This window comes from Eptatretus burgeri, chromosome 9 (assembly GCF_056783735.1).
Source record: "Eptatretus burgeri isolate ZD-2024b chromosome 9, Ebu_testis_v1, whole genome shotgun sequence".
Taxonomy (NCBI): Eukaryota; Metazoa; Chordata; class Myxini; order Myxiniformes; family Myxinidae; genus Eptatretus; species Eptatretus burgeri.
In genome coordinates this window covers 19514431-19528012 of record NC_140969.1, presented here as the reverse complement: position 1 = coordinate 19528012, position 13582 = coordinate 19514431, and the positions used below count along the sequence as shown (strand labels likewise).

The 13582-nt window shown below is 40.9% G+C and overlaps 1 protein-coding gene across 4 annotated transcripts in view; it reads left to right on the top strand.

Moving 5' to 3' along the window:
- LOC147019652 (voltage-dependent calcium channel subunit alpha-2/delta-2-like) overlaps nucleotides 1-13582 on the top strand; it is a 388928-nt gene that overhangs the window by 301781 nt on the left and 73565 nt on the right. For 3 of the 4 annotated variants that reach the window (XM_085894263.1, XM_085894264.1, XM_085894266.1), the window contains 6 exons: nucleotides 865-914; nucleotides 2808-2897; nucleotides 5808-5873; nucleotides 6054-6125; nucleotides 8528-8596; nucleotides 13441-13512. In XM_085894263.1, the coding sequence (XP_085750389.1) occupies nucleotides 865-914; nucleotides 2808-2897; nucleotides 5808-5873; nucleotides 6054-6125; nucleotides 8528-8596; nucleotides 13441-13512 (419 nt within the window). The remainder of the gene's footprint in view (nucleotides 1-864; nucleotides 915-2807; nucleotides 2898-5807; nucleotides 5874-6053; nucleotides 6126-8527; nucleotides 8597-13440; nucleotides 13513-13582) is intronic. The other variant, XM_085894265.1, reaches the window with a different exon arrangement.

The window sequence follows — 13582 nt, the reverse complement described above, 5'->3', positions numbered from 1 at the left end:
TGAGGTGGTTGGCAGCATGTCCAACTGCCTCCAGCTAATAAGAAGAGCAGAGAGGTGGAAACCCCAGAAAATGAAGATAAAAAGAGGGATGGGGGAAGTGGCCATTCATGGTCAGCTGATGGGGCCATAGTCTGAATACTGGGGAATTGGAGGAGGTTTACAGTATTCCCTGGCCCCTGGTAGTCCCATGATGAACACATCTCCTCCACCAAGATGCCCCCTCCCCCATGAGTCTATAAAATCACAATATGAAATGAAGAATGCAGAAAGTAGGGTGACAAATACATCCAATTACATTTTAAATTTATCCAGTGGAACACTTCTCATGAAAACCTTTGCAAAACAAAGTTCCGTTACCAACACAATTTTCTGGCTGTCTTATAATGCCATTTTTTTCAATTGGGTCATGTTGTCATTGAAAGTCAAATTATCGACTTTCTGATCACCAGCCAGATGCCGTTACCACTATGTATGTGCATTCATTGTTGGGGCCACAATGGCTTCGGGCATAAAGTAGGTGGCCAAAGATAAGCTAATATCAGACCACAATGTGATGGAATTTAAATAAATGTAGATAGGTGAAGGTCTTTTCACACTGATAATGCTTTGTTCAACTCAAAATAACTGAACTTTGAATGCTGTCATAGACCCATAGCTGCTCCACCAAGCTGTGGCCACAATATTTAATTTAGCTGTGCCACGGGCTAATGCTTTTATTGTGCTGTACATTATAGCATCTTGTCATTTCCGTACCGTAACGATCTGATAAACGCCACAGAGAGCTGGCAAGATTGTGTTTTAGAGATCCAAGCTATTTTCACAAATATTGAAGCGCGAAGATAATTTTATGCCTCGCTGCCTCAGGGTATTATTCTGCAATTCCAAGCATCGGAGCGATTCGAATCAGCACACAGGTGAGGCTCCGTTGTTTGGGTCTTGGCGAGGGTATGGATGTTTTGCAATGTCAACCGGTCAGAATGCATCCAGAGAAGAGAGTGTTGTGAGACACTGAATAAAAGCATTCATAAATTTTTAGTCAAAGTTTTTCTTTCATGGCTGCATCTTTGCCTACCTTTTTAATTGCCGTGCATGATTTTAGGCATGCTGGCATATTCTTTATCTTGACTATGTGATCTATAGTCACAATATAATCACAATATAATCAAACACTGTTATTACACTTTTAATCATCATGAATGTAATGCAAAGCAGGACGAGTGGAGCGAGCTGGCATTCCAGAAAGTTCAAAGTTTTATAATGAAAAAGGATATTTGACCTTTTACACATTCATGTCACACCTTTGAGTCAGGAGGTTTGGAAAATTATGAAAACTTTCCAAACATTCAACTAGTCAGGAGAGTTGAATGTTTGGAAAGTTTTCGTAATACACTTATACGTAACATACAAGTGTTACTTAACGTTATACGTAACTTCGCATGATACGTAACATTATAACATTATATGTAACATTATAACCTCACACTTGTACGTCACAACAACCTTGCACTTATACACTTTTACATTAGGAACTAAATATACCGACCTACATTATTGAGCAGCTTGAGTGGCTGAATCACCATATTTTGAACATTTGCTTAAAGATTCTGCAACCTCATAAAATTCCGATTTAAGTAAGTTAGAAAACGTGAAGGAAAAGATTCTGGGTGATAAAATTAATTTGCCAAATAAGCTGTGTTCCAATGTTTTTAAAACTGAGAAAATGACAGATTAATGCAGCAGCAAAAGAATGTTTAATCGCTTGAAGTAAATTGCCGAGGAGTCTAATTGAAAGGAAGCTCGTGTGATATCAATTATTTATGAATAAATCCACAAAATACTTTGAAATTATTCAATATTAACTTGCTGAAATCAAGTTAACATTCCATGTCATTTCTGTTTAGCTGTTAACCTCGTGCCCCCGTGATATTTCATTGTAAACATGAAAGCATCAATAACTAAAAGGATAATTGTGACAAATGATTCCACAGCAAACTAGAATGGCACATGGTAGAGCGCATACCTCCGCCAGGCTGAACAGTTTGCATTTTGTATTTCACTGATAGGCTGCATCTGGATTTGGACATTAACTAAAATTGAATTGGCTCATTCTTGTCACCGAACCAACTCATCCACCAAGTTCTGTCATAATCCATCCACAACTTTTCGAGATATCTCTCAGTGGTGAAGAATCACTTCAAAAAATTTTTAAAAAACAAAAAACTTTTATCTGGATATTCACGAAAATCTAATTCATTTATCCTTGCCACATACCCAACCTGTCCACCAAGTTTCAACCAAATCTGTACATAACGTTTTGAGATATCCTACTCACAGACAAACAAACAAACAAACAGACAAGCTGGGAGGCGACATGGGTGGTCGCTATATAATTGCATACTAGTCATACAGTTTTTGACGGATCGGGCTGAAAATTTTTGACAGAGGTTGATTGTAGTGCGCATAAAAGCACGGAAGCCGATTTTCCCCCCCAAAAAAAAATTCGGATTTTTTTTCAAAAATTTCAGTCCCGTTGCTCGGCAACGGTGGCATCCATAGCAACGGTGCTCAAAGGCATACAACTAGATCCTGGTATGAACCTACCAATCAAGTTTCATCAAAATTGGTTGACTCCTCTGGCCTCCAGAGCTGTCCATTACATAAAAACAAACAGACAGACAGAAAACCTGAGAATAAGGGTAGTCTATAGCGACCACCCAACAAACAGGAGTGAAAATGGAACCTTCGTCCACCTTCTGGGGCGGAGGTAATAACAAGGTTAACTATTAATTAAGATTTCCATTTCTCAGAACTACTTGAATGTACTTGGACGGCCCATGGTCTTGGCTGGTCCTAAGGCGAAGAAGGTGCAGTGGACAAACATGTACAAAGATGCACTGGTGAGATGCTGCTTCTGTTCACCACTACATTTTTTTCATGCTTCATGCATGCAGAACATTGAAAACAGCCCCATACTTAAGGAGGCTTTCCAAATTTTCACAGATACAGTATTATGCATCACACAAACCTGTGTTGTATTATTATCTGAAAGCTAGGGCTGACAGGATGGCCTAGACATACGCACACTCGCTCTAAGCTGTCTAGCCTGGGTTTGCGCCCCCGACCCACCTATAAACTGTCATCCCAGTGTTTCACAGGAAGGGTGATTCAATAATGTGTGCTGTTCCTCGGATGGATGTTAAACGGGCTCCCGTCTGCCAGCATTCGTTGGTGGACATTTAAGATTACATGGTGTCCTTCGTGAAGAGTAGGCAAGCTGTTTTCGGCACCATGAACAAATTCCAAATTCCTCCCTGAACCAGAAGATGGCATTGCATAAGCACACAGCTGTGCCCTCAACCAGCGATGCCACTCAGCAGCCTTGCGATGCATATTAATGATGAAGAATCTGAAAGATAAGCTTTGCCTTCAGGCTCTGACTATCTCTACATATTGTGACAATGTGGGATTTATAGGAATTATATTATCAATCTATTGGCCAACAATGAAGTCGGGAAGTATCTGAAATGTTGAAAATGGTATATGTACATATATGGATTCAAATGTTTATGTTGTTGATTACACAGACATGTCTGAGTTAATTTGAATGAGGCAGGACAAACCTCCTCTGACAGTCATGAAATTGTATGTAAATATATATATATATATATATATATATATATATATATATATATATATATATATATATATATATATATATATATATATATATATATATATATACACACATATGCACTGTGTGATACCCAAAGTTTTGCAAAGAGTTTGCTTCCAATATGACAAATGCTAAACTCAAATTTTTTTCGTTACCACCACCAAAAGATTACTAAATGGTAGCTAACAGTAGTCATGTGTCCGTTTTTTGCCAAATCGCCATAAATTTCATTATTCCGCACTGTAATTACACCCCTTCATTCCAAAACAGCAGAAGCACCATGCCAGTTTTTCCACAAACCGACACACTTCCCTTCAGCCAATCAGCACCCACCATTTTTCCGATAGTGCCCATGTTTTAGCCGGAAAGCATACATTTCGGAGCATCCTTCATAGAAACATGAATGATTTTGATGGTACTGGGGAGGCAGTTCTACTGTCCACCATTGGTAAGAAACGGAGAAAGTCAAAGGACGATCATTGAACGGAAAAAAGGGAAGAAGATTTGCCATCCTTGTGTTGGGAAGGTGTCCCAAGTTACGTGTAACCACACGGCTCGTTTGAACTCTCGTTTGTGCCATGCTGATTTACTGACGGAGGGAGATCTTGCCATGAACCAGGCTAGGTTTTATGAAGTTCTTGACAGAGTTGGTCAGGATCAGGCCCTGCTTCATTTGATGACCATCACAAAACCAAAACGGCTGCGAAAACCTCCGGAAAAAGTCGATCGGAGGAAAAGGAGAAAAGTAGTGTTCTCTTTACAAAGGTGATCTTTACGTGAAGTTCTGCTGGAGCTTTTGTGATGCAATTGGACATCAATTGTTTTTCTGATTAAAGAGGTTTTCTCTTCATGAGAGATGATCTTTATTGAATTTGACAACAAAACATTGGTAGTTTCATAGAAAATTACACTAATCTCATGATAACAACATGCATGTATGGATTTATGGCATTTTGAGAAAAATCAGACGGTGGATATGTGACATTTTGGGGATTTTTTTTTTTTAATAACTATTGACTTTTTTCAAAGATAGTAACGTTCTGGATTTTGTGTTAAGATTTGAAAATAATTTATTAGTTGCAAAATAAATATTCGAACTGAAAAAAACTAGTTGTATTGTTCCCTATTTTCCACAGCAGAAATTGTCATTTTTCTCAAAACAAAAGAAATGGATTTTTGTCGTGTTGGAACCAAACTCTTCATGTATTTCCAGGCACTTCCCGATTTATGTATCTCTCGGTCATCCTGCCGTGGAGTGGGGATGCATTGTTTCGTAGCCACTGAAAACTTTTTTCAATTCTCTCTTGAAATCAGAGTTTGCTTTACTCATCCTGATCCTCCAATTTATTTTGCCTTCCAAACTCCAGAGATGTCCCCACGGACAACCGTGCCACGGGAGCTTTCGCCTGCTTTAAAATTATTTTCGTTGCGCTCAATGAAGTTACACTTCGGGCATATTCCTTTATCTTTTCTTCACTGAATATAATTGTTACAACAATAGAAAAAGTTAAGTTTAATGCTTTGGCAATTTCACATGTTAGTCAACACTTATTTAGTCCACGAGATCCGATCCTCAAGTCCGAAATCATATTTTGATTATACTTTAATTAGTCCATGAGATCGTGTTACCAAGCCAAGGCATTTTTAGTAGGTCGAATCGAAATTGTCGAATCAAAAAGACCCCATGAGGTGAAGTTGGTTCGACCAAGGATAAGCCTTTCATGAAGACAAGCCGTTAATCATTTTCAAAAGGGGTGTTTAAATTTGCCTAAATACCCAGGTTTCATTCCCACACTTGCTTGGACTTCCCTTAGTATGCATGCAAAGTTTCGACCCGCTAGTTTTCATGGTTTTGGAGGTGTGGACGAGACACACACTTAGTTATTATTATAGATGAATATTATTATTATAATTATTATTATTATTACACGAACAAACCCTTAACCATTCAGGAAGGTGCTTGACAAATTCTGCATCAGGCTTTTTTCAGTGTGTTCCACTTCCATCAGGGATAGAGATTTTCAATTTTCTGGAGCATCTAATGCTTCTAAATTGATTTCACTTCTGCATTTCAATGTAAAATTTGAAGATGAAAGAATCTTTGACTCGCATTTAGCTGTTCTCCTCCTCACAGACGGAAAGCTTTGTGATAACCGGAACACTTCCAGTCTTCAACATTAGCTACGATCAAAACAAACAGGTAACTTAAATATGTATGTTTATATCATTGTTCTGATTATGTGATTATACTGCACAAACATCTCAAGATACAATTGTGAGCATGCCATCTGAGCCACCTGTTCCAAAACGTACATTTTGTAGTGACTTGTTCAGGGTTAAAAACAAAGTCCTTGTTTTTATGTCCCTGGTGTATTTTCAGAACCAGCTGCTGGGAGTGATGGCCATTGATGTTTCCCTGGAGGAAATTAACAAGCTGACTCCCAAATATCACGTAAGGCCATCTTCTGGTTTGTATCTACCCTTGCGTAAGGTAGGGACTCGAAAGGAGAAATTTAAACCTAATTTGCTGGCTCAGATTCCTTTCTCACTTACACGCCGGCTGCTTCATATGAAATCAATTCATTTAATTCAGTGGATATAAAAATGCTTTTCTTAGATCATATTCAAAATATTGAATATTGAACATCATAAATATTGAGGTCAGTGCTGAATGTTTATAATCGCTTTAATTTTTTTATGTAGATGAAAAATGTGTGATTTCCAGCAGAGTGATTCAATATACAAATTAGAGCGGCACTCGGTGGAGCACATAGCTCCGCCAGACTGAACAGTTTACATATTGTATCCCACCGATAAGTAGGATCTGAATCCAGACCTGAACCAAAAATCGAATCAGCTTGTCCTCCTCACCTAACCAACTCGCCCACCAAGTTTTATCGTAACTCGTCCACAACTTTTTGAGATAGCATGCTCACACACAAGCAGACGGGGGTGAAAAACATAACCTCCGTCCACCTTCAGTCGGTGGCGGAGTTAATGAAACAAGGCAAAAATGATGCGTCCAAAAGCAGCTTACATCTACCACTGCCTCGAAAAAAAAAATCGTTTAATGTCAACATTTTAATAAGAAAACGCCAAGCTCAAAAGGTAAATAGAGAGGCGTGAAAGCAATAGCAATATATAGTTAAAAAAAATGAATGTAATCTGTCTGTGTAACAGAAGATAATGCAGTGTTTGGAAGTATTTTTCAGGCACAAGTACAATGCTTGTAGTAAAGCTAACATTCAGAACAACATAGTTGAACAAGCAAGGCAATGTCGAAAGATGTTGACAGTGCTGAGTGGCAGAAACATAATGCTTTTAGAAGATATTCATCAGCAAAAACATAAAGATGCAAAAATATGCTTTAAATATTGGGCAATGTAAAACAGGGAGTTAAAGGAGGTTTAAATAAAGGACATAAGAAAATTATCAGAAGCAAACAGGGCGATACAGTGACAAGCACATGTATCATGGTAGTTATTTGACAATAAATAAATAATACTTAATATATAATAATATGTTCTATTATGAGAAATGTGTATGCAGGAGGAGGCCATGAGGCCCATCAAAGCCTGCACTATTGTTACCAACATACACTTGTTTGTCCGTGCTCTATCCATTTAAATGCTGAGCATTATGCAAGGAAGCAGCACGTACCATTTTATAAGTGTTTGGGATGTCTCAGCCACGGTTCGACGCACCGACCTCCCAGACGCTCTCACCATTACGTTAACGAGTCTGGTCAAGGTAATGCTATGCATGGACATCTAAATGCATTATGTTATTTCACCATCTCAGCATAATGTCTCAGCCAAAACAAACTTCACATGGACAATGATGGTTTAGGGATTTGGTGGTTCGCTTAAAGTTTGCTCAACGCAAGATGTTCAACACAAGAAATGAATTTAAAGCCGGAACTATACTTTGGCATTGTTTGTTGCTTGGAAAAACGTGTCGGTGCACATCCTTGTGCTCAATACGTGCACATGTCATTGTCACACGTAAACCGTTATCATGAACACAGCGTGATTATGCCTGGACATGCATCAGATTTTCGAAACAAGGCTGAGTTTGAGACAGGACAAATCTCAGAGGCGTTAGAGGCTACAATTTCTTTTCTTCGCAGCTCAATACAACACCATTTGTGGCACGCATGGTAACCGTATGAGTGGCAGGGTACCTCACTTGGCAACGTGCTCACTATTGAGCAGTCTAGTGGCCTGTTTGATCCCCAGCGAACTTGGACTAACTGAAAAATGCCTCTCTGATGCAGGGATTGCTTCATGTCGAAGCATGTGCTTTGTCAGGACAAAGATGCAAAGTCGGCTGGCCTGTCTGCATTTGTGACCAATCAGCTTGTGCAGGTTAAAGATCCCATTGCATATTTTGGAAATAAGAGGCCATCGTATGCTGATACCCTGTCCAAATTCACTTATTTGGGTTAGCTGTCTAATTAATAATTATCAATACCTGCAGTAGCTGGGAGTGCTGGAATGTCAATATGACAAAGGCATGATTGGCACAGGAGCCTCCTTCTTCTGTTTTTAAGTTTCCTTTTATTCCCCTGTGTACACTGTCAACCAAGTTCTCAAATGGAGTTCATGGCATGACTCCCTTATGGAAACATCAATAGGATAAGATGTGTGAAGTTTGCCACTGGTGAGATGTCAGGTGCAACACTAAAGGAGAGTTGGTCAATAAGACCAAGAGGCCATGAGTTTTTTCTGGATTGTATTTCTTGTGCTGAGATGCTTATCGGTAGGAATTTGCCAAAATATTGAATCATAAATTGGCTCTCAAACAGAAATCTGGGATTTCAGTGGATCTGTGCTGTTTCTCTCATCACTTCAGCTGAGTCCGAATGGATACTTCTATGCAATGGACTCCAATGGTTATGTGATCATGCACCCAAGCCTTAATGTGAGTCCTCAGTTCCTCCTGTATCTTTGCAATCACTGTAATGTTTAGTTCTAATGATATATTCTTGTTCATAATATCTTTGATGAATTATCAGGAAGTCACCCTTTGTTTATAACATTTATGAGACAGTATAATTTAATCATTAAGCATTATCTTATTCAGTGTGAGCTGTGAATGTAAGGGTAATCCATTGACTTCAGGTTAGGTAAGCATGCAAATGCCTTTATAAAGCCAGGTCAAAACCTAAGCGGTCAGTTGTGTAACCAAATTACTTTCAATACAACAACTTAATTGCATGCAACTGCTTTGTCCACATCTAAGAAAGTAGTTGTGCAATTAGGTTCCCATGCCAAAAATGTATGTTTGTTTGTTTTTTCTGGCAATTGCATTGACCCTGGTGGTGCTTTTGATTTTATTTATTTATTTATTTTTTGGAATACAATGTCAAGGCTCGTATAAGACCAAACACACAGAACATATAACAAGGGGAGCAGGAGACAAGAGGGGTGGGAGAGGGAAGCACAAAACACTGGGGAGCAGAGACATTAACAGATCTGTGGAAGGGAGAGGATGGGGTGGGGCACACAGGAAGGAAAGCTGGGAATTTGAAAGAGGTGGTTTGGGGTGGATTAATGCGGGTAGAAAAGATAATGGTTTTGGATGGGGGAGGATAAGAGATGGTGGTGAACAGCTGTTTTGAAGACTTCGTGGGAGGTGTGCAATTGAAGAGAGTGTGGGAGTTTGTTCCAGAGGCGGGAAAAAAAGAGGAATGAAAAAGTGAAGGTGAGCAGTGATTCTTGATTTTGGCACTTTCACCAGAAGGGGTTTTTTGGCAGACCTTGAGTGCCTTGCAGAAATATGGTGGGGACAAAGCACAGAGTAGGGGAGGGGGGCAGCAAGGCCAGAGAGGAGATGGTAGAAGACAGAAAAACCACTGACCTGCCTGCAGTGAGAGAGTGAGAGACCTAAAGACAGCCTCATCGCAGGACATACTAATGATCTTAAAAGCTTTGGTTTCCACAGCATGAAGCTTTGCTTGTGGCAAGGCAGTTGTCCTGAAACAATTTGCCTTTGCCTCATGGAAAGCAAACCCAACTGAGGGTAATCTCAGTTCCTTCCATAAAGCTTGGAACAAGTGTGTATCTCCCCTCAGGAGAGCCAGAAAACATCTTTCTAATCTCAAGTCCGAACTCTCAAACCTCTCTCCCTCCTCCAAATCCTGGTGGCGTCTAATCAAATCTGTTTCTGGTGTATGTTCCCCCTCCGTCCCCTCCCTTACCTCAAATGTCCGCACTGCTGATACCGCACGTGAAGATTTGCATTGTCTGTTTTCCACTTTCTGCACCCACCTTACCCAGTCGCACTCAACTGTCCCTGGACTCTGTGTCCTTTTCTTCTGACAAGGTGGAGAGGTTGCTGTCAAACCTCGACTCACATTCTGCAACCGGTCCAGACGTCATCAGCCCACTTGTCCTAAAAACCTGCTCCTCTGCTCTTGCTCACCCTCTCTCTGTTCTATTCTCCCTCTCATTTTCTCAAGGTCATCTGCCATCTGCCATCTGCTTGGAAATCAGCAAACATTACCGCTCTGCATAAAAAAAAGGTGAAAAAACAGATCCCTACAACTACAGACCAATCAGCCTTCTCCCTATCATCAGCAAGGTTGTGGAATCCATCATCACTTCAGAAATTAAGTGCTTCTTCTTCTCCAATGGCCTGATTTCCGATCATCAATTTGGTTTCAGACCAGGTCACTCTACCCTGGATATGCTGCTTCTGCTCTCCCAACAATGGATGGAAGTCCTCAATGCCAGACATGAAATCAGAAACATATCCCTCGACATTTCACGTGCTTTTGACACGGTCTGGCACCCTGCCCTGCTCACTAAACTCTTCCTATGATATCCAACGCTATCTCCACTCATGGCGCACAGATTTCCTCTCCTGTCACAGTCAACGTGTGGCCCTAAATGGAGTTCTCTCATCCCCTCTTCCTCTCTAGGCTGGAGTTCCTCAAGGCAGCATTCTGAGCCCTGTTCTTTTTCTGCTTTTCATCAATGATCTCTCCAACTCTCTGGAAAATCCTCCTTTTCTCTTTGCTGATGACTCCACCCTCTGTCGTACCATCTGTTATTCCTCAGACCAGCAAGCAGCAGCTTCTTCACTCACTGCAGATCTGGGTAAAATCACAAACTGGGCCATCATGTGGAACATGTCCTTCAATCCGGACAAATCTCACACTCTCACTATGTCTCTTTGAAATGACTATTTGGAACTCCACCCCCCCCCCCTCCACCCCATCGACTTTCTCAACAATCCTCTGGAAGAAGTCCTTTCATTCAAGCTTCTGGATCTCACTATCTGCCATGATCTTTCCTGAGAAAGCCACATTTCTAAGCTGGCCTCCAAAGCCAGTCGCCGACTGGGAATCCTGCTTTGTGCAAAGTCCTTCCTTGGCCCACCTGACCCTAACCACATACAAAGCTTTCGCCCGCAGCCTGATGAAGTACTGCTCTCCCCTCTGTGCTGGTGCTCCTGCCTCTCACCTTTCTTGTCTTCACGCTGTGGAAACCAAGGCATTTAGGATCATTGGTATCTCATGTGGTGAGGCTGAGTCGTTGGGCCTCTCACTCTCTCACCGCAGGAAGGTCAGTGGTCTTTCTGTCTTCTACCATCTCCTCTCCAGCCTTGCCCCCACCCTGCTCTCTCTACGATTTAACCCCCCCCCCATATTTCCACAGGGTGCTCAAGGTCCGCCAGCAACCCCCTTCTGGTAAAACTACCAAAATCACGAATCACTGCTCACCTTCACTCTTTCATTCCTCTTTTTTCCCGCCTTTGGAATAAACTCCCGCACTCTTCAATCCCATTCTTTCCTCCAGGCCTTCAAAACAGCCGTTCACCACCTCCTCTTATCTTCCCCCATCCAAAACCTCGATGTTTTCTACCCCCATTAATCCACCCCAAACCCACCTCCTTCAAATTCCCTGCTTTCCTTCCTGAAAGTCCCTGTAATGTCCATCTTGTATACCCCATGTTCCCCATCCCATCCCTCTCCCTTTCATAGATCTCCTAATGTCTCTGTTCCCCACTGTTTTGTCCTTCCCTCTCCCGCCCCTCTTGTCCCATGCCCCCCCCTTGCTGTGCATTGTGTGTTAGCTCTCATACGAGCCTTCACAATGTAGACAAAAAAAGAAGCCAGGCTGGGTGTAAGGCAGGAGCTCCAGTGGGGCCAGAGGAGCAGTACTCCATCGGGCTGCAGATGAAAGCTTTGTATGTGGTGAAGAGCTCAGGTGTGCCAAGGAAGGACTTTGCATGACATCGGATGCCCAGTCGATGACTTGCTTTGGAGGCCATTTTGGAAATGTGGCTTTCTCAGGAAAGATCGTGGCAGATATTGACACCCAAAAGCTTGAATGAAAGGACGCATATTGGGGGTGGGGGGGGGGAGTTCCAGATGGTGCTTTCAGAAACATAATGAGAGTGTGAAACTTTTCAGGATTGAAAGACATGTTCCATGTGTTGGACCAGCTTGTGATTTTAACCAGGTCTGCAGAGAGTTAAGAAGCTACTGCCTGCCAATCAGAGGGCTGAGAGATGATACGACAGAGGGTGGAGTCATCAGCAAGGAGATAAAAAGGATTTTCCAGAGAGAGAGAGAGAGAGATGGGTTTTTTTTCAGAGATTATTGATGAAAACCAGAAAAAGAACAGGGCCCAGAACACTGACTTGATGAATTCCAGCTTTGGCAGGAAGAGGAGATAGGAGAACTCCATTAAGAGCCACACGTTGACTACGACAGGAGAGGAAGTCCGCGAGCCATTAAACAACACAATAGCAGGGGGTACTGAGCATTGCCTGGTGCTGTTCTAATCCTGTTTGCATTTTGAAAAAAGTCAAATTGTGTTTTTTTTCTTTTTTGGGGGGGGGGGCTAAGACACTTCCCTGCACCCACTAAAGAATGGGGTCAGTGATCATTTAATATTACCTTTCACTTAGTTCCAAAGGCTTAAGCACGATGGAGCAATTTTGTTTTATTGATTTATTTAAAATAAATTATTTTTTTTTATTTTAAAAGGTTTTTTTGCCTAAAACACTCCCCGGCACTCACTGATGAGCCTCTGAAAGTTAAACGAAGATCCGTTTTTCCATCTCTGAGAAAAATGGTGACACACACACACAATTACATCTCTCTTATAGTATAGATTGGCTTCACTACTACCAATGAAGAGCTGGTCATGATAGTTATCTCATTTGCAGTTGTTTTGAATGTGACAGTGAATGCAGAAGTGAGAGGATTGATTTTCCCATGAAATATATCTTTCAATAACTGTCAAACTTTTCATGACCTATTCTTTAAATTTTACTTTCATCGTCAACATTCTTATCAATTTACCAGGCCTTTGGTTCAGCAAATTAAATGGCAGAGTCAGAATTGTAAACCAATCACATAGTTTGTAAATGTGCTCATGATAAAATCATCGTGGGATGACTGTATGGTACCATTTTATGGTACCACGACATATCACTCAGCAGATGACTTGAAAATTGAAACCCGTCTCTTCTTTAAGAAAAAATTTTGTGCAACTGCTCACAATCAGTTGCAGAGAATTATCCATATAATATAAAGTACAAGCTATTGAGTTGCATACAGCAAACAAAACTGATCGCTCAGATATGAACTCTGTTTAAGTCATGTTTCAGGGTCTGGGTTCTGTCGAATGTTTCAAAATCCAAAGTGCACACAAAGTTGTATCAAAGTGTTTTATAATCATCATTTTATCGAATGATGTGATCGTTCGTTAATTATAATGTTCAATGTGGGTTGTCATTGCTTTTAACAGGTGGAAAATGCACCAGAACCCGTCACTTTGGACATCTTGGATGCGGAGCTTTCTAGTAGGATTAAAGTGGAGGTAAAAGGAGTCATTCTTGGAAAGATTTACCTTAATTTTTGTCTTTTTTTTTACTGGTATTTGCAACAAC